Raw genomic sequence first — 25,319 nt, forward strand, 5'->3', positions numbered from 1 at the left:
AACTCAAAAATTCTAAATTTACTAAAACGATTAAATCGTTTAGACATTTTAAATTTATTCCAATTGTTTAATTGACCCTGGATGTTTTTTTATTATTGTTATTATTATTATTATTATTATTATTATTATTATTCATCTTTTCCTTTTCTTACATTTTATTTGTTTTATAATTTATAATTTGTTTTTATACTGTAAAATATTTTTGCAGAATTGTAATGAAAACTCTGAACATTACATACATTTTAACAAACTATTAAATTGTTTGGACATTTTAAATTTAGACTCTGAATGTTTTTTTATTGTTTTTTTATTATCATTAATCTTTTCTTTTCCTTTCCTTACATTTTATTTGTTGTATAATTTATAATTTATTTTAGATTATAAAATATTTTTTAAATAAAGTATTAAAAAAAGAAAAAGATAAAAAAAAAAAAAAAAAAATTTCAGCTCATCTTCTAACGTTCGCGCTTTTACTCTGAAGGCTTTACACCGAAACCGGAAGTCTCTTCTTCGCTTCCTGTTCTGCGAACAGCCCGAAGATGTGACCGGACACCTCAAATAATGCGAGATATTCAGGAATAACAGAAGGTAGGCAACACAAATGTTATAAATAAACGGAGACACAGCTGTTTGACAACACTTTTAAAGGTTTGCTTTTGTATTTTATGTAAAAATTGCAGTGTAATCAACCTTAAAGTCAGCTAACTTCAGAGCTTCAGGCCTGCAGTTGGTATCAAACGGCTCCACCACTATGTAGACCTCCAACCCAGTTACGTCATTAAGGTACAAAGTATGTCAGTTATGTGTTGATGTGACGCAGTTATAGTTGTTAAAGGTTCTGCTAAACACCCCCAACCAGCCACCAGCTGTCTTCTTCTTGGTTGAAGTCAGGAGGCTTTAAAGGGACTGTTTGTTTGTAAGAATCAGAAACGTCTTGTTGACAGTAACATCTGTGGCCGTTAAAGGGACTGCTAGTAACTTCTTACACGTATAAATCATTGCAGGTCGGTGTCCCATGCGCGCTCTCGTGAGGCTACGCTGTTCAGACACACAGTGTGTTCCAATCCACGTACTTGCACTTACTATTTTGAGTGCATAAGTGCGTTCACACTGAAGTATGGCAAAATGCAGTGCACTCAAAGTACCCGGATGTTGTACTCAAAACGGTCAAATCGTTGAGTGTGTAACGCTGGACATTTTTCACACTCAATTGTCGCCATCTTGGCTACGTAGCAGAAGGGGCCGGACCACGACCACTATTCAAACATATGTAGATAACAGAATAAAACAATACGTAAACATACCGGTGCATTTTCAGCCAACAGGAGGACACATCGTAGACGACGACGTTGGAAATGTAATTTCCACTTTGCTTTCATTTTCTGTGTATTCTTGATCAACAAAGCAGGCAGATATTTTGGCGGGTAGTTGACGGGTAAAACCTGAAGGAGGCAGCAGTGCAACACAAAGGATGCCAGCTGCCGTAAAACCCAGAAGAAGAAGACGATATTTTGGCGGGTGGCGAGCCGCGGTGAAATGTTGCGATCGTCATTTCCGGTAAGTGCGGCGCACAGTATTTGATTTGAGACGACCCTACCCCGCTGAAATTCAGGCACTACTCAAGTAAGTACAGACTGCACACAGTGCACTACATTGAAGTGTACTTCAGGAAGTACGTGGATTGGAACACACTATGTAAGAATCAGAAATGCTTGTTAACAGCGACACCTGTGGCCGTTAAAGGGACTGTTTGTAACTTCTTACACGTATAAATCAATCCGGGTCGGTGTCCCATGCGCGTGTAACATATGCCTCTTGCATGTTACATTAGATACATAATTTAAGCTTTGATAAATTGTTACTCTTGTTACTAATCATAGTTTTAGTAATTTTACCTTTATTTGATAATCGTTAGGTGTACGTAGTTGTGTTATTTTCATATTTGTATGCAGTTATTTTGTATTTAGAATTTAATACTACTACGGTATTCATGGTAACGATGGAGCTATAAAAGCTCATCACTGGGGGGAACAAGTCAGACTGGGCTTGTATCTCCCAGGTGAATGTGTGTCCCGAAGTGCTTGTAAGCAAGATAAATATATGTTGAATGGACATCGGAGCTGTCTGTGGTTCGTTGGAGTGAAACGTTAACTGTCAGCCGTTGGTCTACTAACAAACACAACGCAGAGACTGTTGGCTGCCACCGCTATCAGCGGTAAAATACTAAGTTAACGGGGCCGTCATGAACTGTTTATAGAGGAAGTAAACAGAGGAAGAGACGTGTGGCTACGCTGTTCAGACTCAGACTCCAACACAAACTACACGGAAGCATCAAAACCTCAAAGTTATATCTAGTGAAGCCCGTCTGTTAAACAGTGTTGGACGCGGAGGAGACCGTAGCTTTGGTCTCCAGGGCCGGAGTCTCTGCTCATCTGTCTGCCTGCTGTTAACAGTCAACGAAAGTCAGCGTCCTGTTGCTCGGGCTCGGGCTTGTGCTCGCTCTACATAGTCTGAGTCTGAACAGCATATCCGTTCGAGAGAACGACGCCTTCCGTGATCGTTTAACTAGTGGACTATTTTCGGCAGAACTTGGGCCTTGCTGCCTCCGCTGTACGGGCAGGACGGACCCACGGCGGATCCGCGGCACTACGATGCGACGATCTGACATGCTGCTGCACTCTGCTCGACCGGTTGTTGTGTTAACGTTGTAAAAATCATGCAGGTTCACAAGAAACTCTTTCAGCGGGGCCTCCGGCAGCGACAAACCCGCCGCGGACAGATCCAGATCTGGCTTCCTGGCAGTCGGAGCTCGGGAGGTGGAGAGCTCAGTGTCCGGCAGAAGCGGCTCCTCCTACGGCCAGGAGCAGAGCTTCGCCTCGCTGCTTCACCGGAACCGATGGGAGCCAACACCAACAACACGCTGCTGGAGGCCCACGTCGTACTGCTGCCAGAACCAGAACCAAGACCTTCTGCAGTAAAAAAAAAATGGTTTTCTAAAGGGACTCTGGTGCTCGGAAACACTAACGCTTTTTTACTGTAGGGACCGCCAAAATCAGTACAAAATGATAATGAAATGAAATGAAATGAAGATAATAAAAAATAACCGTAAGGTTCATGTACGTCGGGCCAGTAAACACAATCAGCCAGTTGCCCGAACAGGCCACTGCTCACAAAAGTTTTTATGTTTTTTTTTTCACGGGTACCTGGTTCTTGGCATTTTGGATTCAGTTCCAACTTGGAAACCGGGTTTCGGTTCCCGACCCTATAAAATTGTTTGTGTCTGTTCTAGACGTTTCCTGTTAACCTGTTGTTTTCTCTCTTCATCTATGCTTTGTTGCCTTTACCTCCTCTGTTCTTTCTGGCTAGTTAAGACCTGGAAGTGAAATAGACGAAATGTGTCCGACAGCACCAGAATGAACGACTCATGACAAAACCATTCAGATAATGGATTTTACCCATCCAAGAAGCTGACATCCAGTCCCATTCAATAACCCTATCCTTTGTTTTTTAACTTTTCAGCTTTTCATTGCTATCGGAGCATTGTGCCCCGTATCCTGCTCCAGAGTCCCTAATGAGCCCCCTACTTGGACCCATCATTAATACCAATCCCTGACCTTCTGAAGATTGCAAACACCATGTCCCATCCCCTGTATAACCCCTATGCCTCTGGGGACCAAAGTTCCACCCAGGGGCAGTATGGACTCTCCAGTACACAGGCAGAGAGGGACTCTCGGAGGGCATCTTCTCGCCTTGAACCTGGTTCCAGCTTCAGTTCTTCTGGAGCTTCTTCTGTGCCTCCTGCCAACTCTGGGGGAATGCGCCCTTCGCTGCTGCCTCAGTCGATGAGCTACAGGCCTGAACAAAGTAGGTCCGTAATAGACAAGAATATTGAGAGGTCTGTAGACATGCATATTAGCAGAGCCAGAGAGGAGGTGAGGTTTCTTGGCAAACCAATGCATCAGCCCATAGACCAGAGCGCTCACTTTACCAGCACTCGAAGAGATGAGTTTCTCTCCTCAGGCACAGGGATGGTCTCCTACCCAAGGTCCTCAAGCTCTGCCGCTCTAGGACATAGACACTCGGGTGTTGAAAGTGGCAGTAGCTCCTTGGACTGGTCATCAAACTACACAAGGCCCACTGCAGATGACCCCTCTAGATTTTATTCATCATCTGCTTCGTCTAACTATGCAAGCGGTGGTGACGGTAGGTTTAATGCCCCCAGTGAAAGAGAACGTGATATGCAGTCCATTCCAGGGTTAAGCAATTTTGACTATCCAGTTCCAGACAAACCTGCGGCCCCTACGGAGTCCAGTCGACCCAAATACACCTCTGAATCAGCTTCTAACATTCTTCTGCACTTTGGACTTGAAAAAGACGACTTGGAACATCTCATCTCCTTCCCTGAAGACCAGATCACCCCTGCTAACCTGCCGTTCATCTTGCGGCAAATCCGGATGGAGAAGGCTAAGAGAGCTGCAACTGTAGTTCAGTCAAAACTCTGCCCCGAACCCCAACCCGCCAGAAGTGTGAGTGGAATGGACAGTCACAGTTTGAGTAGTTCTGGAGGGGTGAGGATGCACCAGGAGGAAATGTCATCGTCTGTTGTCCAGCCGAGTAGAGTGATTGACTATGGACATACTGGCAAATATACTGGAGGGATTAGGGATGAGATTGGAAGGACCAGTGGCAGTAGAGCTAACAGTGGTGGGAGTATGCTGCTAATGAACACTTATGACAGTAACAGAAACAGTCAAGGACCACTACAGAAAACTACAACAGAGGTGAAAAGCAGTGCCTTTGGTTCTTCACGTGACCAGGCAAGTTCTGTTTCCAGTCTCAGCTCTTCGTACAGTTCAGTACTGAGCTCTGTGGCTCCCCCAAGCAATGATCAGACTAAACAAATGCAGACCCAACCAAACCAGAATTTCAAATCAATCCTCAGCTCTTTCTTCTCTCTGCCAAAGGAAGACACAGACATCAGAGTTCTCAAGTCTGAAGCCTCCAAACCCGTACCTCTGAAAGAACCAGAGGCAGATCGCCAGTCAACGTCGAAAACCCAACCATCCTCCACTCTGTACCATGTTGTGCATCCCAGCCGACCTGGCCCTGTGCTCACTGGCAGTGATGACGCCAGTGGTACTAAGGTTCATAGTAAAACTCCAGGACAAGGGTCAACCGTAGCTGAGCAGATGAAAAAGCAGCAGACACAGCAGCTGATGATGATGCAGCATATGCAGAAGGAGCAGATGCAGAAGCAGCTGCTGCACAAGGAGCAGATGCAGAAGCAGATACTGCACAAGGAGCAGATGCAGAAAGAGCAGCTGCTGCAGAAGGAGAAGATGCAGAAAGAGCAGCTGCTGCAGAAGGAGAAGATGCAGAAAGAGCAGCAGCTGCAGAAAGAGCAGCAGCTGCAGAAGGAGAAGATGCAGAAAGAGCAGCAGCTGCAGAAAGAGCAGCAGCTGCAGAAAGAGCAGCAGCTGCAGAAGGAGAAGATGCAGAAAGAGCAGCAGCTGCAGAAGGAGCAGATGCTGCAGAAGGAGCAGATACAGAAGCAGCAGCTGCAGAAGGAGCAGATGCAGAAGGAGAAGAAAGAGAAGAAGGAGCATAAGGAGCAGAAGGAGCAACAATCAAGGCAGCAGATGCAGCAGCAGCAGCAGATGCAGCAGCAACAGCAGATGCAGCAGCAGGCACCGATACAGCCAGTATCACAGACGGGGCAGGCCATGTGGCCTCCAGTTTTTTCTACTGCGCAATCAGTTCCTCCTGCTTCTCACATCCCCAACATCACTGGTCCCATGCAACGTCTTGGTGGTCTTCACCCCATTGTTATTCGATTGCCTCAGCCTCAGCCAATCCCGGGCCTGATGAACCTCAATCATCTGATGCTGTCCAGTTCCTCCAGGCGTTTGGCAAACGTGGCAGTCTCCAAGGGTCAGCCAACAGCGGCCATGATGCATGACTATGCGGCGGCCACTCCGAGACTCTTTCCACATACCTGTTGTCTGTGTAACAAAGAATGTACTCGAATGAAGGTGAGTGGAAATCTACATTCTGTTTATTCTCCTATTTTTAAACTCTTTATTTTAATATCTAAAATGTTTTTTGTTTTTGATTGTGAAATACCAATTTAAATTGTTAAATTCTTTATGTTGTGGGGAAGTCCTGACGGGTTTGACTTTGAAAAAAGTCCAAAGGCGATACTTTCAATCCTTTTTGCTGCTGGAGGCCCAGGCCGTATTGCTGGAGGGAAGGGAGGTACGAGAGAACCAGGACTGGACGTGGAAGATGGCTTTCCCTTTTTTCTCTGTTGTTTTGGCTATTGTCCCACAGTGTATATTCAGTTTGAATTTTTCGAAACAGTTTTTAGTGAATGTATAATTTGGATCTTTTATTCTTAATGGAGCTATCAGTAATGCATTTTCCTAATTTAATTCATCTAACAGTAGGTATCTTTTTTTGTCCCAAAATGGAATTCCGCTTACTACAAATACCATAAATCCAAAGTCACCAGCATCACACTCCATCAACCACATTTTACCAAGATCGTCTTTGACCATCTGTCCCTTTGAGACACCGCAATTCACATTTTGTCTAATTAAAAAAAAAAGACACACCAGCCTCCTCCTCTCCCCAGTTTGTACATCTTCCTGCCTACTCCAGATGTCTCAGCTTGTGCGTTTTGGTCCTGATCCATACCTGATAGTGACCTCTGCTGAGATGACCTTCAACAGACCTCAGGAAACTTTCTGATACCACACAAGACTGAAGAACCAGACATCATGAACCCAAGAAGAAATCCTTATTTTGGTTGTTTGTTACTGGCACTGCTGTATTTCTTATATTTCACGAAAGACTTGTTGCCCTTGAACTCAAGTTGACAAAAGTCATCTGTAATTATAAAAGAAAGAGTTGCCAAATTTATAAAAGATTTAATGTCTTTAATAATTTTGTCCATATGCTACTGCTTCCACATTTATCCGTCACTACTCTTTGGCTCATACTGAAAGCCATGATTTAAACTAGGGCTGCACCGATACCAGTATCAGGTACTCACAAAACGGCTCCGATACAACGGCACCGATACCACTTTACGGCGGCATGACGTTAACCTCTCGTCATCATCTTTCGGGTCCTCACGCTCCACCTCCCCGACAGTGCGGGCGAGACGGGGCCAGTGGTGCGCTCGACCCCGCTGGGCAGGGATCCCACCTCAGCTGGCGCACACCGGCTCTCACCTTCATTGCTTGCACCCTCTGACTCGCGTGTGCGTTAGACTCCTTGGTCCGTATTTCAAGACGGGTCGGGTTGGTTGCCGTTAACGCTACAGACCCCTGGCGCCTTTTACGTGGGCCGAGCCCCACCCTGGCGGCACGATGCAGTGGGGCGCACTGAGGACAGTCTGCCCCGGTCAACAGTCGCACCCCGAGTAGGGGGCCCCAGCGAGCTTTGTCCACGGTGCTGGGAGCGCTGTAAAGCTGCGGCTGCGAGCCACCTACGCCCTGAGCCTTTCCAAGCCAACCTAGAGCCGGTCGCGACACACTGCCTCATATGCGGGACTCCCCAGCCTGCCGTGTGTCACTCACACCCTCCAGCTGGCTGTTAACGAGGGTCTTTTGGCATAGAGAAGTACTCGTATCGGTACTCGGTATCGGCGAGTACCCAAATGTAAGTACTTGTACTCGGTCTGTAAAAAAGTGGTATTGGTGCATCCCTAATTTAAACACTTTTAGAATTTTTATGTACTGTTGGCTAATGTGTGCAATCCGCTCTTGGACTCAAGGTTGTTCCTGTTATTTGGATGGCTGCTGTTGGCTGAAGATTTAAAGATGCTGTAATGTTGAATAAGAATAATCGGTTGTCAGACAATCACAAAAATGCCAGTTGAGATATTGAAGCTGGTAGCAGTTTAATGTGGCCTTTCTTAATGCTGTTTGTTGTTCTGACTACTAGGATTGGATCTCCCACCAGAACACCTACATTCACCTTGAGAATTGCAAATTACTCCGTACACGGTCAGTCTTTTTTACTTTTCTCTACAAAGATCTTGTCAAAATTTGGCCTTTTTGTTTTAATAGGTATGTTTGAATTGTTTTTTTTCGCCACAGATACCCAGAGTGGGATGGTGAGATCGCACTTGATCCCAGGTAAGTTTAATTAGCTGGGCAGACACTGTGCAATTTTATGGTATGTTGTGTCAACTCACACTACATGTTTTAATTGGTCTTTCTGCATGGCCACAACGTAGAATGCCACAGAACCATCAGGTTATATCCAGACAATTCCAATAAAGATGGTTGCGTCCTTAAGGGCCGCCTTCCGAATCCATCCGTACAGTGTCTCCCAGGCTTTAGTGTTCAAAATTATTGCAACCACACTCACAGTTGTGAACCAGAACCCTGCTGATTTTGTCAAAATTGTCTCCTATCGTTCATCATGCTTTTCTCGTCCATTGCTCTCTTCAGTGCTGCAGGTAAAGATGACGAGCCCTCAACTTCTTCACAGACTTCCCAGCATCGTCAGAAAGCCAGGCATGAAAGCCGCTCCCGTTCCCGTTCACCCAGCCCCCGTCGCCACCACGGCTCAGAGGGTAGACAGGAGAAACGCAGTCGCAGGTCTGTAACACATAAATTCTGATATGAGCAATAACGGGTGAACAATAGAGATTCCACTCACCACCAGATTGTGAAATTACCAAGTATGTTCCTGCAAAACATTTAAAATATCTGCATCTGCATTTTAGCCTCTTTGGATTTGTCAGTCAACCCCTTGAGAAATCTAGACTTGCTGTGAAATGTTTTTTTTAGGTTATCAGTAGATTTCATCTGTACTTCATCTGTAGGTCTCGTTCTCGCTCCCCATGGTATGACCGCCCTACCTCCACCCGCTATCAGTCACCTTCAAAGAGCCCTGAGAGACGATCTTCACCTAGGCGGAGAGACAAGAAAAGGACTTCACCAAGGAGGAGAAACGATAGACGATCATCTCCAAAGAGGAGCCGTGAGAGACGATCGCCATCAAGGAATAGTGACGACAGACGATCGCCATCAAGGAGTAGTGATGACAGACGATCGCCACCATGGAGGAGCGATCAGAGACGATCATCTCCAAGGAGGAGCCGTGAGAGACGATCATCTCCAAGGAGGCTCCGTCAGAGACGATCATCATCAAGGAATAGTAACGAGAGACGATCGGCATCAAGGAGTAGTGACGAGAGACGATCGCCATCATGTAGGAGTGGCAAGAGACGGTCGCCAGCAAGGAGGAATGATCAGAGACGATCGCCTCAACGAAAGAAGTCGAGCAGTGCAGAGAGGCTGGCTAAGAAAATACTGGAAACAGCAGGTTTGAGGACTTCAGACCATGAACGTACCTACGTCCATTAAAGCGCTATGTACAAGTGTATGCCACCAACACAAACTGTTATTTCTTGTGGTTTTGTATATAATATTCAGTATTTGCACTCTCTACTGCTCACTACACCTCTACAGTAGTGAGATGTTGAATGAAGGTGACCAGAGACCTTTTTAAGATTGCCGTTTAGTGCTGCAACTAAAGATTAAAGACTGTCAGTCATCGTTACCGAAAAGTTTTATGAATGTTTAAAAATTGTATTCACTTTTTGCTTGCCTCTTCAGAAGAAGCAGTGCTTCTTACCCCACCCAGAGAAAATATGGCAACAGCTTATTAAGTAACAAACAAGAAAGCTGTGATCACTTATACGACCTTTCACTCGGTATGAGACTTTGCAATTACCAAATCGCTACAATTTTGTCTGACACTCTTTTCATCTTCGTCCTTCTAGCTGTCAAGTCTCTGTCGAACCAGTCTGACCTGGAGGCTGTGGTTAAAACTCTGACTCCTGCCTTACTAGCCGAGCTAGCCAAGATGAAGTCCTCATCAGCCTCCTCCTCTTCTCCTGCCTCTTCCGCATCAGTCTCCTCTACAGCAAAGAAGGAGTTAACTAAAAAGGCCTCTAAAGCAAAGACCAGCGAGGCAAGTTCTTCCACAAGGACTTGATTTTTCTCTTTCTAACCATTTTTAGAATGCAGACAGTTTCAGTTGTCCGTTGACCAACACTATATTTCTCTCTCTTTGCTCAGTCTGAAAATTCTTTACCCCCAACCATGGTGAAACTAAATGGGATTCATAGTTATGTCTCTCACAATGATGTGTTGGCTGCAGTGGAGCACTTTGGAAAAACCAAGTCAGTTGTACTGTTTCGGTCCAGAATGGAGGTATGTATAGAGAGCGTGATGTGTTTTTGATACCCAGGCCTATATTTGCTAATGCTTTGCCTTTTCATAGTATGCAAAATATAGTGCAGTTGGTTAAGTTTTCACTTGACAATCTGAAATCGGACATACATATAAACACCTGGCAAAGTACTTAAAACCCTGATGACACACTGACTGAAAAGGTGAAAATGAGAGCTGTGAATGTAACTACGGTTCTATGAATTCTGGATAACTGCTAGAACAGGTGCATAAATGCTACAATTCCTCTCATTCAGTCTAAAGAAAACTAAACTTTAGTCTTGGAAAGACCTTTTAAATTAAAGATTTGGACAGTTAAACATGTAGCAGTGAGCTGTTCATGTTTTGTGTGTGAATGTAGTGAGTAGATGGTCCTGACGGTTGTTGTAATGCAAAGAAATGTGCGTTTGTGTGTATGCACATGTAGGCAATCGTGTGTTTCGAGAAAGAGGAAGACGCACAGAAAATGAAGAGCGTAAAAAGCCTAGATGCGAAAGGAGTGGCAATCACTGTTGTCAGAGAAAAGGTATTACACTTTTTGTCTTTCTTTCTCTGTCACTGGGAAATTTACATATTAACGTTTGTCTGCTGTAGTGTGGTCACACTGTCAATAATCAGATTTGTTTTTTTACAGGAGACTGTTTCTAACGAGCAAAATTCCAAGCTTAAAGAATCTGAAACCAAGGTTCAAGAAGCTGTGCCGAAAAGCACAGCCAAGGTTGTTGAAAAAGCAGATGTGACAGTTTTTGAACCTAACCAACAGTCAGAACATGACGAAGCCAATGACGCCGAAGACGCTGAACCAATGAAGGTTCGGGAAATAGGAGCTGAAGTGGCAGAAAAACCAACAACTACAGAGGCTGTACCAGAAAATTCAGCAGTCAAATCCAATGAGAGCCAACCACCAAACAGTACAGTTGCTTTACCACACGTCCAGCAAAGCATCTTGTCAGAACCAGAGTCCACTACACAAGGACTGGAGACCAAGACGGTGGCTTGTCACATGCAACAGCAGGCTGCAGGAAGCTCAACTGGAACCGCTGTGGAGGCAGAACTGCCAGGTGGAGGGGTGAAGAAAAAAAGAAGGAAGAAAGGTATGTTGGAGACCTTTTTAATAGATGGATGGCAAAGTATGTTAAAATGTGGCCTGTGGTGTTTGTTTGGCAATATTACCTCCACCAAGGAGGTTTTCGGTTTGGTTTGTTAACGGGAGTACGGAAAAACTAATGGCCCGATTTTCATGAAACTTGGTGGAAGAATGTAGCATGGGCCAAGGAAGAACCCATTAAATGTTGCAGCGGATCTCGAGGCGGATACCCAAATTATTTTTCACTTTCGTAAACATTGCACAAGAAAGCGTTTGGCTTTGGCGGAATAAATGACATACATCTTAAAATCTAGTCGATGGTTGTAAAGTTCAGTAGTGAGGGTACCAGTAATCCTCTGGGGTAGCCTACACATGTAGCTTCTCAAACTTCATGCAGAATAAAAGCACAACAGAGATTATGAGGCTTCAGCTGGACACAACCATATTTTGACATACTTCTAATAGTTTTGGAAATATTTCCAGACATATACACCGATCAGCCATAACATTAAGACCACTGACAGGTGAAGTGAATAACATTTATTATCTGGTTACAATGGCACCTGGCAGTGGGTGGGATATATTAGACAGCAAGTGAACATTTTTGAACTTTGAAGTTTGTGTTGGAAGCAGAAAAAATGGGCCAGCGTAAGGATGTGAGCGACTTTGACAACAAGGGCCAAATAATGCTGGCTAGACGACTGGGTCAGAGCATCTCCAAAACTGCAGCTCTTGTGGGATGTTCCCGGTCTGCAGTGGTCAGGACCTACCAAAAGTGGTCCAAGGAAGGAAAACCAGCGACAGAGTCAGACCCGAGGCTCATTGATGCACGTGGGGAGCGAAGGCTGGCCTGTGTTGTCCGATCCAATAGAAGAGCTACTGGAGCTCAAATTGCTGAAAAAGTTAATGTTGGTTCTGATAGAAAGGTGTCGGAACACACAGAGAGGAGCAGTTCGTTTGCTGCAGACCGGTCAGGGTTAACCCATGCTGACCTAATGTTATTGCTGATGGGTGTATATAGTGGTTGTGCTTGCAGATTTGCATATCATAGATGATTGGCCTTGGTGGAGGTCTGCGCTCTCCGGTTTCCCCTCCAGTTTTATTATTGGTATTGTCATCAAATCCCATAAAAAGACCAACACCAACAATGTGTTAGTGTGTCCCTCCATGCTTTCTGACGTACCCAGTGTGTCTGTTGGTCTCAACCCCAAGGACATTGGTTACTACAAAAGACGTCGTTCACGAATATATACTCAGATTTGAATTTGTATAACATTTTGTTTACATAGGGTTATTTTTAGGTCTTGATCTCAATTATATGTGATCTTTTGAAGGTCCTGCTGCAGTTAAGACACAAACGGGTCCGACTGTTGGGGAGACGGTAGAAAAGCACCTGCTTGAATCCAACATTGGTAAGAAATCCAAGAAAAAATGCCTGTGATCATAATGTTAACTGTCATTCTCTCTTTTGTTTTACATTTTCTTTGTCTCTCTTTCGCAGCGTTCTACATAAGGAGCACCTGCTTCTCGCAAATAGTAGGTTTCGTTTTGTATATAAATGGTTATGGAACGCAGTATTGTAAGAGGAATCTACGGGGTTTGAAAAGTCTTAAAATTAGGCCTGTGAATCGATTTCAAATATTTAATCACGATTAATCGCATGATTGTCCATTTCTTATCTGTTCTCTAATTGATTTCCGATAATAAATATATACATACATTTGCATAAAGCAGGATATTTGTCCACTCCCATGTTGATAAGAGTATTGAATACTGGACAAATCTCCCTTTAAGGTACATTTTGAACAGATTTGTTTTTATCTGTTCTCACATTCTCAGGACAAGCATGGTCAGAAGCAGCTGTTCATAGCCAACCTGCCGGAGTATCACGATGGCTGCTACACAGAGGATGACCTTGCCAAACTGCTCATGCCATTTGGGTTTCAACATATAGAGGACAGCATCTATGTTGTTCCTCAGACGCGCATGGTAGGCATGGTTATAAGTCTGTAGCCGTTTTGGTTTATTAATCCCATATCTCTGCCGTTGCTTTCTTTGATCATATTCTGAGACGAATGGTCTGTGGTTTTTACCTTGCACAATTTATTTATTTTTCTATTTTTAAAACGACTTATGCAACATTTAAATTTTTTTTAAAGTTAATTCGTGAAATCACACCTAACTCTAACTTGCATTTGAACATCCTTTAGATCATTTATCAAGAGATTTTTGCATACTTATTGTTATGTATATATATATATATATACTCTATTGGTGCCTATATGAGACTGATTTTAACCACACTGAAAGAAGTGAATTTCTGTTGGAAAAGTACTTAGAACAAGTAAATAAAAGTAGTAATACATTTTTGTCTCTGTTTTTTCATCTCAGGCCTTCGTCATGATGCGAACATTTGAGAGTATGATGGACACTTTGAAAGCCTCCGAAACGAAGGGCATTATTTTCAAAGGGTCTAAACTCCGTTTGCAAGCAGTAGCCAGCGGCATAACCATGACGCCGGTAAGCACGGACACAACACTGTTTTTATTGATTGATATATACATATATTTGCATAAAGCAGCATATTCGTCCACTCCCATGTTGATAAGAGTATTAAATATTTGACAAATCTCCCTTTTAAGGTACATTTTAAACACATAAAAAGTGTGCGATTAATTGCGATTTAAATATTTTAATCGATCGACAGCTCTAGTTTAAAGTAATAGTATCCAGGACATAATCAATTTATAGTTTTTGTATACAAAGACACACTGAGTCTGGCGTGTTTTGACATTGGGTGAGTATTGTGGATTTTAACCATGCCTATTGTGATGTTTCTGTTTTTAGCTTGGGTTTTATAAATCTCTGATGAAGCTGATGCATTTTGTAAGTAATACACACACACACACACACACACACACACACACACACACACACACACTTGGTAAAAGTAATGCATCACAATTTTCCAAGGTAGACTTGGACTTTAAAATAGAGTTAATAGTTAAATATAACTTTGTGCGTTCAGATGCATTGAACAGTGAGGGAGTACATGAAACTCCAATTTTAATGTAATTTGTGTTTTACTTTGAAAAACTGTGCAATATTCATTTATTGCAACAATGCAGAGCGGTTGTGTGTCTCTCTGTCCTCTTGTTAACTTTTTGGTTTTGGATGTTCACCTCCTGATCGTGATGCAGCCGGTGGTTGATGATGGATTGAAAATAATCTTCATCAAGAACATTTCCCCGAGCGAGGCCAAGGAGCTCAGAGAAGCTTTGAACAAAATCCTTTGTCAGCCTCTCAGGAACTTCCTGCCTGTCCTCAACAAGGTATAAACAAACACATACAAGTATGTTTGTTTGAATTGGCTTTAAAGAAAAAAGACGTTTTCCGTTAGTCTTACCTGTCACGTGTGTGTGTGTGTGTGTGTATGTGTGTGTGTTCCAGGTATTCATAGAAGTCGAGTCCATTCTCGATGCTGATCGAATCGGAGTTTGGTACAGTATCCTGAAACAAGCTCCTGGCCACGAAGTCCACAGGCTGCACACACTGGACACAATACCAGCCTGTCAGACGGAACGTAAGTCTCTGCTTTAGGTTTTCAGTTTGGAAAAATAATATCAAATTTAATATAGAAATGAAAGTAATCTAAATCATTATCCCGACTAATAGGAGATGACGTTCCGCTACTCACCATTGGACCATTTTGGGTTACGATGAGAACTAATCCCTTCATGTTTCCCATCGGGTTTAGTTGTTTCACCTACCCAGGTAAAAGAGACTTTCTTACATAGTCATTGTAACGAGTTAATTACTGAGATCTAAATTAAATTTAACATTTTGATACTGCCAAATTTACCATGTTAAAGGATCAATATGTAATATATTTACTGTAGTAATTCATTAAATGACCATGATATGTCATCGGAGATTTAAGGAAGCTTAAGCTTAATTGAAATACTGTCTTCGTCCGAAATCTCATACTAGCCGCGATCAGCTCTAGGTCAGCTTGGAAAGACTCGGGGCGAAGGTGGCTCGCAGCCGCAGCTTCAAGATAACTAATGAGTACATGAGCACAGTATCAGACCCGATACCCGATACTGGTATCGGTGCATCCCTAATACTAAGGTTTTGGACATACTAAAATATCTCACATACTGTGTTAGCGTATTAAATAGCACATTAGTATGGAATTTTAGACGCAACCCTTGTCTAGAAGGTAACCCTCAAATTGCGTGCGCTGCTATCAGTCACACCGGAGGAGGCCACGGCTCCAATGTTTTGAATTTGGAGAGCGGTTTCCCATTTTAAACGCTAGCCATCAGTGCTACATATTATTCCTTTAACTTATTCAGTGAAGTAACTGTGTTCTCCTATATTCACTTTTAACTCCCAAGATTTCCTGACAGTGGGAGGACTGAACGACATTGAGGTAAGCCCATTTCAGTTAAACGTCCCTACAGGGGTGGGGAAAAAAATCTATTCACCTATGTATCGCAAGTTGGTTTCTTTTACGATTCTTAAATAGATTTGCTTCATTTGAGTCTCTGCGGAGGTAGAAGGAGGTTACCGCTTTTATTGTTTCCCAAACATTAAGAAGTCGGGGCCCAAAAAATATTTTTGCTCGTCTAAAAATGTGATCCGACATCAAAATGCACCATAAAGTTGAATCAGCGTCAACGCATGGATTAAACTTTGGGCTTTGAACGTTGTGTTTTCTAGAGGGCCAGTGATTGCTGTTCCACGTCCCCCACAATCATGTTGACTGGTTTGCCAGGATTTGGCAATTACAAGCATGAGGACGTGGCCAAGCTGGTCTGGCGGTATTTCCCCAAACAGAACCTTCACTCCCTGTACTACAACGTGACGGTCTTACCGCTGCAGAAGAGGGTAAGGAGTAGACAGACTGTTAAAGGGACAAACAATGTTGTAATTGCAGTTTTATTAATAAATTGAGTTGTTTTGTTGGAATATAATTGTTTTTACTTTCCTAACTTTCCTCTCTTCAACTCCAGGCCTTTGTGTTTTTCGACGATTGGACTGCGTGCTCCGATTTTGTCCGAGATCACATCAAACATCCAGTTATTGTCAAAGGCTGCGTGCTCAGTGTTCACTTCGTCTTGGAAGACATGCGTCCTGAATCCTGTGAGGTATGGACACTGGGAAAGACACCACAGGGTGCACTCTGGACTGTAATACTGTGTCAGGATCAGGACGGGATAGAAAGATCATCTCTCAGAAGTAGACAGGAATCAAGAGGAATTTCTATCTGTTATGTTGTCATCAGTTTATTAACTGGTTTTACTGCTGATAATTCCCTCTGTAGAAATTTCAGGATGAAATAATACCATGCACTCGTGTTGTTGTTAGAGGAGATCTATGCACACAATTTGGTCCATTTGGAGAAAAAGTGTTGAAAGTGTGAAATACAAAATGTTTAGATATAATTTAAAATGTGTTTTGACGACATCCGTGACAATCTGTGACTTGTAATCTTTTCGCAGGAGATGATGTACACAACTCTGATGAAGTTGAGCAACGCTGAGAGTCATGACAGCGACTGTGGCCCAGAGGTAGAGCAGGTTGTCGACCAACCGGAATTTCGGCGGGTCCTCCGGTCACATGCAGAAGTGTCATTCGGCAAGATACCGAACTGCGGATTGCTCACGAAGGATTTGCCAGCATTTAGATTAGATCCTGATGGGCAGGTTAGCACCTTGCATGGCAGCCTCTGCCATCAGTGTATGAATATGTGTGTGTGAATGGGTGAATGCTGACGCGCTTTGAGTGGTCAGAAGACTTGAAAAGCGCTATATGAGTGCAAGTCCATCCATTTAGCATTATTAACTTATGTAAATCTTCTGTCAAGTGAAAGCAGCTCTTCATCTTTCTTCTATTTCTTGCTCTTCAGGGAGTTCCAGAGTCAAAGTCTCTGGAGGAGCGGTTGCTGTGCGTGGAGATTTCTGAGACGTCTCTGTGCGTCATCAATGTGGTCATGGAAATGGTGGCGTCCATCGCGACCTTTGTCAGCTTTCTGCCGCTCGCCAACAGGGTACGAGACACAAACATCTGCACTTTTCACATTTAAGTACTGAGAGAACCGCCATGTCAGGATATCTACCAGTCTTGAGTCTTGAGTCTTAAAAAGTCTTAAAAAGTATTGAATTTCGTTCCCTCCAAAAAAATAGTCTTACATTTCATTTGCACAGGTCTTAAGGTTTTCTTTCCTTCCGTAGACAGCAACATTTGTAAATAAAAGTGTGTGGTTACGGGCTGTCGGGAGATATTTCTATGATTCTTATGCCTTGTTGCTTTTCTCTCTCTCTGTTGCTTTTGTCTCTTCCATCATCTCTCTCTCCTCTCTGTCTCTTTTTCTCTCTTTTTCCATGACTGTCGTTCTACCTCAGATATGCATTGAGATGTCTGACTCCAGCGGTGTAACCAAGGTGGTGGAGAGATACAACACTTTCACACCGGACTGTACTGAAAAGCGTGAAGCTTGGTAAGCATGTGTCCTTTTAAAAATTAGGGGTATGAAATGGGGTTAAATTAGTTTCATAATTACTCAAATCTCTGTTTTCCCCACACAGTCTTTACGTTGCATCTGTATATTATTTTTATATTTTATTCCACCATTTTCACACCTAAACTGACCAAGTCCTGCTTTTTTTTGTCTCTCCAGGAGAAAAGTTCAACGTGTAGAGCCGTGAGTATATATCACTTTGTAATCGATTCTTGTCAAGTTAAGAGAGACAAAACATGTTTTAGTTGCCAAAGCATGACAATAATCAATGTGATGACTGTAAAGTGCATTTTAAATCATTGTAAATAAAGTACTATATTTCGCCATTTTGTGAGAACAACCCTGCTTTCATTTGTGACTGACAATCCTTTTTGTTTGTAATTTCAGTGTGAAGAGCCTAAAACAGCGTCTACAAGATTCTAGTGAGATCACAATAAACTTTGGACCAGACACCATCTATGTCAAAGCCAAGCCCCCGGCTGTGATTTGTCAAACCCAGCCTCCCGTTTCTGAACTGTCGGATAATGGGTCACAACCTGCTCTGCAAACCAGTGGTCCTGGTGGATCAACCATTTCTGAGCCCATCACAACAGAACCAAGTACTACCGCCGCAAGTGACGTAGCAATGAAGGAGGATGGCGAGAAACCAGGAACTGAGATCGCCATGGACTCCACTGTTGGTCCAGAGGCAAATGAGGATGTAGAGAAAGCAGAAGTAAAGGAGGAAGAGGGGTCACTAACTACTTTAGGCTCTACGGCTGATGTGAGCTCAACCTCTGCCGTCAGCGGTGGGAACACAGTCCCAGCTGCTTCCAGTCCTGTCCCCTCAGCCACAGCGCTCACGCCTGAAGAAAACTTTGCAGAACTTCCTCAGATCAATACGGCCATTTTCCAGGCCTTCAAGGCAGCAGTTCACAAACACAGGCTCACCCAGGAGAGCACATCCCAGAGTGAGGACAAGGAGGTGAGGCCTGGATTTAAATCTTATTCAACATTTACATTTGGCAAAAGCATTTTTGGTCAGTGCCAAAATGTAGAGTCGAGCTTTAAGTTGCTATAAATGTGTTAATTCATGAAATTAGTGTCACAAAATGAGACCAAAAAGGAAAACACAACATCACCTCAGGTCTCGTAAAACCCAATAGACATTAAATGATGGGTCAACGATTTATTTAGTTGCATTTATTTATCTTGATTAATAAGCAAACTTATTCACTCTTTCAATGTTTGATTCCTTCTTTGTTCTCCATCCAGGGTCAGGATGATGTTACAGATGACATCGCTTCGTCAGACGACTGTCAAAAGTTTAGCATGGATGACTTTGTCACTGTTGACGAAGTTGGTGATGACATGGGAGACACAAGCCCCGAACCTCATAGCTCCTCTTCACCCAAGCAGTCCCCCAGAGCGAGCAGCGAAAGGCAAAGCTCAGATGTGTCATCCGCTGGCAAACGGATCTCAACGAGGTCTTCGAAAGACTCTAAGAGCTCAGCCTCTTCCTCATCCTCTTCATCCATGTTGAATAAAGGCTCAAGCTCTTCGAGCTCTGTGTCACCAGACAAGTCCAAGGACTCATCTGAGCCCACCAAATCCCCTACCAAACCCTCGGCCTCTGCCAGTGTCGTTAAGGCCTCCTCCTCTTCTCCGCCGTCTACTGAAACCCCTTCTTCCCCTGGTCAGAAAACACAACACAGCAAGACAAAATCTCCAGTCAAAGCATCAAATACTGCATCCCCCCATTGTAGTACCCGCTCATCCTCCGCTGCACGTCAAAAGGAAAGGATAACATCGGCAACAACTGTAAAGGCATCAATGGAGACTCATTCTGAGCCACTTAGAGAAGAAGCAAAAGACATAGAGAGAACAGTGGCAAAGTCTGACCACAAAGTGTCAGCAGAGGGTGCTGCAAAAACTGTTGAGTCAGAGACAAAAACAGAAACATCATCAGAGATGCATCCACCTCTACAGGGACATGGAGTACAGTTGAGCCAAGCCCAGAGTCTGGAGACTGATTTTAATGTCAACGCACTCAAAGACTTGAAGAAAAGCAAAGAGGAAGGGAAAGAAGATGATGTTGACACACATAACGACGACAACGATGAAAAATACCAAATCCTTGATTCACTTGATCAAACGGATGAACCGATGGATGTTGGGGTTCAAGACGGCAGCTCTGAAGTCCAGCTAACTGGACCCGAGGGAGGCCAGAGTTTGCATGAGGAAAGCTTTCAGGTTTTGGACAGTGTCAACGATGAAGGCAAAGCCCGCCTTGAGGAGAACAGTGAAATGGAAATGGACAGTTCTTTCCAAGTGTTGGACAGTGTTACTGAAGACCAAGCAGCTACAGGTCAAGAGGACAGTCACCTGGTACAAGATGATAGTTCCACAGGAAAGAAACTGTCTGAGGCAGACGCAATTTCAGCAGGGGACAAATCTGATAAAGCTTCAGCAGGTAAAGACCATGAGACAAATGGGAAGAACAGAAAAGTGGAAGAGGTTACAGTCAAAATGCTTCCTGCAGAGTCCTGCAATGCCTCCAAAGATGTGGAAAATACTGGTAGCCGAATCCCTAATGAAGACCAGCCTCCTCAAGACCCCAACAACAAAGAAACGTTAAAAGACCCTGACAGTGATGTTACTGAACAAGAAACCTTTGAGATATTGGATTCAATTGATGGTCAAACTTCAACAGAAGATGACACCCAGAACCTCAAAACTCCCAGTGACCAGACATCTAAAGAGGACATTAGGCCCACGGAGGAAGACACCTATCAGGTAAATGATTCTGTGGAAGATCAGCCAACGACTACAGAGACCGATTCAGAGACTGGCAACAAGGGTAAAAGAAACATTAGAGGACAAGCGACTGCTAGAAAAGATGATGGTACATCAAAGAGGACTGGCCCCAAAACCAGAGCTTCCAAAAGTGAAAAGATGGAGAAATCACCAGAGAAACAGGACAGGATGGTTAAAAAATATGAAACACGGACGAAGATGGACACCAACGAAGGACTTTCTAAAAAAGGCAAAGAGGTCACTGAGGAGACGGTGTATAAGAAAGAAGATTTTGTTGAAGACAAACCGGTTCAAGATGCTGCCAACACAGAGATAACTGGTAGAAGAAGGAGTGCAAGAGGAAAGAAACAGGATCAAATGACCTTGAATCTCACAGAAGCATCTGAAAAACCAGAGGAGGCTGTGGAGGACGAAACTGCCAATGATGAACCAACCATCACAACAAGATCTACCAGGGGAAAAAGGGAGAGAACAACTAAGAAAGATGCTTCAAATGAGAAAACAAAAAAAGAAGAGACGCCACCAAGAAGGAGGCACACTCCTGCCAGAGAGTCACAGGAACAAAACCGAGAAAAAACACCAGAGAAAGAGGAGAAAACCCCTCCAAAAGAGAGCACACCATCAAAGACGAGTGACAACAGTGTAAGGGGGCTACGTGAGGAGCATGCTACGTCTGAAGTATTGGACTCTGTGGAGGACGAGGTTGTTCAGGATGATCGGCCCGCTACAAAAAGAAAAGGAAAAAGGGGAAGACCAAAGAAAGCCGTTAAAACAACTCAGAAAGACAGCGTAAAATTAGAAAAAGTGGTTGATGAGGAAGAGGCAACATATCAGATTCTTGAATCTGTGGAAGATAAGACGGCTGACGTTCAGCCCCCCACCGAGAAAAATACTCAAAAAGATGACCAGCAAACAAAGAAAAGTGGATCTCTTACAGGATCTCCCAAAAATGAGGATGAGGAGGAAGAGCCTAGGTATCAGATCATAGATTCCCTGGAAGACGTTCAAGCTCAAGAAAAGCTGACAGCCACAGAAGACAAGACAAAAGATGAAACTCCTACAAAAGAAGAAGCATCACCTGAAAAAGAAGACATACCAACATGTGGTACCACAGTTGAGGGGGTGTCTGAAAAAGTTGTCGTTAGCAAATCAACAGCTAAATCCCAAAGCGATACTGCCATACTTGAAAGGGAGATCGAACAAAAATCAGCTGAAAAAGACGACCCAACGAGCACTCTGGTGAATTTGGACGAAGTGAGCGTAGACCCCAAGGAGACAGTGGAGGTAGACCCCAAGGAGATGGTGGAGGTAGACCCCAAGGAGACGGTGGAGGTAGACTCCAAGGAGACGGTGGAGGTAGACCCCAAGGAGATGGAGACTCTGGATGAGGTGGGAGCAGATGAGGCCGTAGAGGAAAGAGCGCCGGAGAGCCGAGAGCAGGATGGGGATATCACGAAGGGTGACCTGCAGACACTCGTCACTCTGGATGAGTTCGTAGAAAAAGAGGAGGACGGGAAGGCCGAGCAAATCCCGCTGGAGACCCACCCACCCAGCCAGGAGGATGAAACAGTGGACTTCTTAAACTCGGAGGTAAAGGTCATTCAAACATATAGGAGTTTAATTTCCTTCCATGGGGAAATTGCGGTGAAGCACTGTAAAACAGCTCTACAAATACAGATGCTAAAGTTGTCTGGTGTCTGTTTTTAGACTTTTGTGACTTTAGATGAAGCTGACGCTGATGAGGAAGAGAAGCCACACGAAGAGCAAGCTGAGAAAACCTCAAGTTCTGCCAAACGCAGACACGATGATGACACAGGTAAGTGTTCCCTCAACACATATATTATTATATACTGTATATATTTGCATTAAACCCACAAGACAACTATTGATTGTCTCCATTTAACTAATCGAGTAATTTCAAAGCAATAGACCCTTTTCACAGCAGACATGCAGGAAAAGCAAGGTGTAAATAATAACAGTAAAAACATTAAAACTTCCAACGGCGCTTAATACTCTTCTTATTTTTTTGTCCAGTTTTAGAGGAAAGTGTGGACTTTGTGACAGTAGACGAGGTGGGAGAGGAGGAGGAAAAGGAAGCGGTAAAAACCAGGACAAGAGGACGACCCAAGAAGAGAACCAGACAGACCCCTGGTAACACACAAACACACATATATTCATTATATACATTCTTTTATGCATATCATTACCCAAAAATCTAATTTCCAGAGACTCAAAAATGAAAAATTTATAATTTTGACATTAACGGCAATCCTTGGCCTCACTGTTATCCAATGTCGAAGCTCTAAAGCATGAAACTAAGTTTGGTGGTGAAACCTGTGGGCAGTGGTCAGGGTCAGGGCTCAACCTGGCTTTGTGCCCTTCTTGTCTCATCTGCCTAGGCAGTGCTAGGTTGCCTTTGGTCATCTCAGGGACACATCTTCCGTTGTTGTACTGTGAAGCCTCTGAGAGTTTTTATCTTCATCCAACCACAAATGCAAGACCTGACAATCTCTCATTTGCCATTGCCGTTCCGTTCATTACCGTGAAATCTGTCCTGGTTGGTCCTTCTTCCATCCCACGTCATGGAGGATCGCTGTCTTTTCTTTTCCGTGATTGTAGTTGGGTTTGGCCTGAAACTAGGCTTGTGGGAAGTGTAACTAGCCCACCCACCCAGGTTGCAGTCTACCCCGCTGCCAGTCTTTCCTGGACTCCCAACCGCTGTATTCTGAGTGGTTTCTCAGAAAGCTTAGTTTGGTGACAGGTTGATATTGAAACCTGTGAGGCATTTCTGCCTGCCGCACCTCTGCCGTTGCCTGAATACCAGCTGCAGGGTCTTCAGCTTGGGGCCAAACTCTTAGTTAATTAAGAGTATTATTTTGCAGTTTCCCTTTCCCTTGTGTGATAAACCAATTCATTGTCTTTTACCACAGTGAGAAAATCTACCAGAGGGAAAAAAGTGACTGAAGAAGAAAGGGAACCAACTGGCACTGATTTACTGCCTCCAACTCCACTCGATGCCTCCTCATCTCTGGACAAAGATCCGTCTACGCTGTCAAGCGATGGCCAGCCGGAGATCCAGAAGACAGAGGTGGAAGCAGCGATCCAAGCCGACATCGATGCTTCCTCTGCTGGGCAGGAACTGCAACCGGGGCCCTCTGAGAATCAGACACTGGAGGGATGTGTGGAGGAAGGAGAGGAGGAGAAGGAAGGATGGAGCAGGACGGACATTAAAGGTACAGAGAGCTGAAAGAATGATGGACTGAGACCATTTCCATATTAGGTACGATTGATTCGTACCGTGCATCATTACGATTGCCTTTTGGAAAATTCTCTCCAAAGTAGAAAATACATTCAAGTTGATGACTTCAACTAAACAAAGAAGCAAAGCAGCAAATTCTCACATTTGAGGTGGAGTTAGTGATTTTGTGCTTGAAATATGACAAAAAATTGTTGCAGATTAATTTCTGACAATCGACAAAGTGATTAATTGTTTTGGCTCTACGTACATTGCAGCGTGCATAGAGAAAACATATTTTTACAATATTAATGTATGATTGTCTGGGCTTAAATGACTTATATATATTGTTCGTTCCTTCTTTTCTTTAGCTGTGAGTAAACGGAAGAGGGAGTTTGTCGGACCTGAAGCAAAGCGATCTCGTTCCCAGTCTCCTTGTGTCGCTTCCCACGTCAAACTGCCGCCGTTCAAACCTGAAAACCCCCTCGGTGAGACACACACACACACACACTTCCATTTTATTTGAAAACGAAACGACGCAAATGTTTTCTCACATTTTCCTCCTGTTTCACTTTCACTGTCTCTCCCTCTTCAGGTCAGGAGTTTATGGTGCCCAAATTAGGGTCTTTCTGTAACCTCTGCTCTGTTTTCTGCCTGAACGAGAGCACCGCCAAGGACCTCCACTGCAGAAGCCAGGGACACTACGACAACCTGCAGGTACACACAAACACATACACAACAGTAAACACACTTATACGCACAGTTGGTCCTCACGTTGTTTGTCTTTTTCATTTCTCAGAAACATTACCAGAAGCTTCAACAGAAACCATCAAGAAGCTCCACACAAAGTTCTCAAGGCTCCGTTTCTGATTGATCCCGACTTCAACTGCTGACTCTTTTTAAGGGTGTTTCGATCAGTGTTTTTGGGGCCCTTACTTTTTTTTTTTTTCAAAAATGTGAAAAGGTAACGCTGGACCAGTGAAACATCTGCAGTTTTACAAACCACTGCAGTGGAGCTTAGCTGACAAATCAATGTGTATAAGAAGAGAAGATAATACTTAATCAGAAACAAGCAGAGTTTCATCATAAAGTCAGTAACGGTTACATATTTGGATGTTTGGAACTATAAAAGGTGTTACATGATCTCTTTTATTCATCATTTAGCAATCACTACAGTGATTATAGTGTATATATATAATTTACGTTTTCCCTTGTTGATTTTCTGGAAATTTGTTTATTTGATCTAAATCTTTGTTGTGAATTTACTTAACTGTCAAAGTCAATACAAATTGTAGAGAATATGTGATGTGATGTTTTTTGTTTTTCCTCCTTTTTGAAAATGGCACCAACTCAGTTTTGCACATGCAGGTGTAACATGCCAATTAAATTCTGTAATTAAAATATATCTCTACTAAATCCTGA

The 25,319-nt window shown here is 43.5% G+C and overlaps 1 protein-coding gene across 2 annotated transcripts; it reads left to right on the forward strand.

Annotated features, from left to right (window-relative positions):
* Positions 1-464: 464 nt before the first annotated feature.
* Positions 465-25,319, forward strand: LOC119481302. Of its 2 annotated transcripts, XM_037758088.1 has the most exons (34): positions 465-588; positions 3,520-6,032; positions 7,951-8,012; positions 8,106-8,144; positions 8,463-8,612; positions 8,840-9,342; positions 9,803-9,993; positions 10,101-10,235; positions 10,681-10,779; positions 10,888-11,347; positions 12,675-12,752; positions 12,842-12,876; positions 13,180-13,329; positions 13,732-13,860; positions 14,188-14,226; positions 14,541-14,672; positions 14,791-14,923; positions 15,016-15,114; positions 15,741-15,775; positions 16,066-16,233; positions 16,359-16,493; positions 16,848-17,051; positions 17,255-17,395; positions 17,751-17,845; positions 18,026-18,049; positions 18,254-18,830; positions 19,121-21,922; positions 21,971-22,252; positions 22,370-22,478; positions 22,697-22,813; positions 23,593-23,895; positions 24,269-24,385; positions 24,493-24,614; positions 24,697-25,319. In XM_037758088.1, exons 2-34 carry the CDS (start codon positions 3,636-3,638, stop codon positions 24,769-24,771), a joined length of 10,137 nt encoding a protein of 3,378 aa, XP_037614016.1. In that variant the 5' UTR covers positions 465-588; positions 3,520-3,635; the 3' UTR covers positions 24,772-25,319. The 2 variants fall into 2 exon arrangements, with proteins under 2 accessions (XP_037614016.1, XP_037614017.1); XM_037758089.1 differs by lacking the exon at positions 465-588 and having other exon boundaries at positions 3,014-6,032.

The sequence above is a fragment of the Sebastes umbrosus genome, chromosome 22 (assembly GCF_015220745.1).
Source record: "Sebastes umbrosus isolate fSebUmb1 chromosome 22, fSebUmb1.pri, whole genome shotgun sequence".
In the NCBI taxonomy this organism is placed as follows: domain Eukaryota; kingdom Metazoa; phylum Chordata; class Actinopteri; order Perciformes; family Sebastidae; genus Sebastes; species Sebastes umbrosus.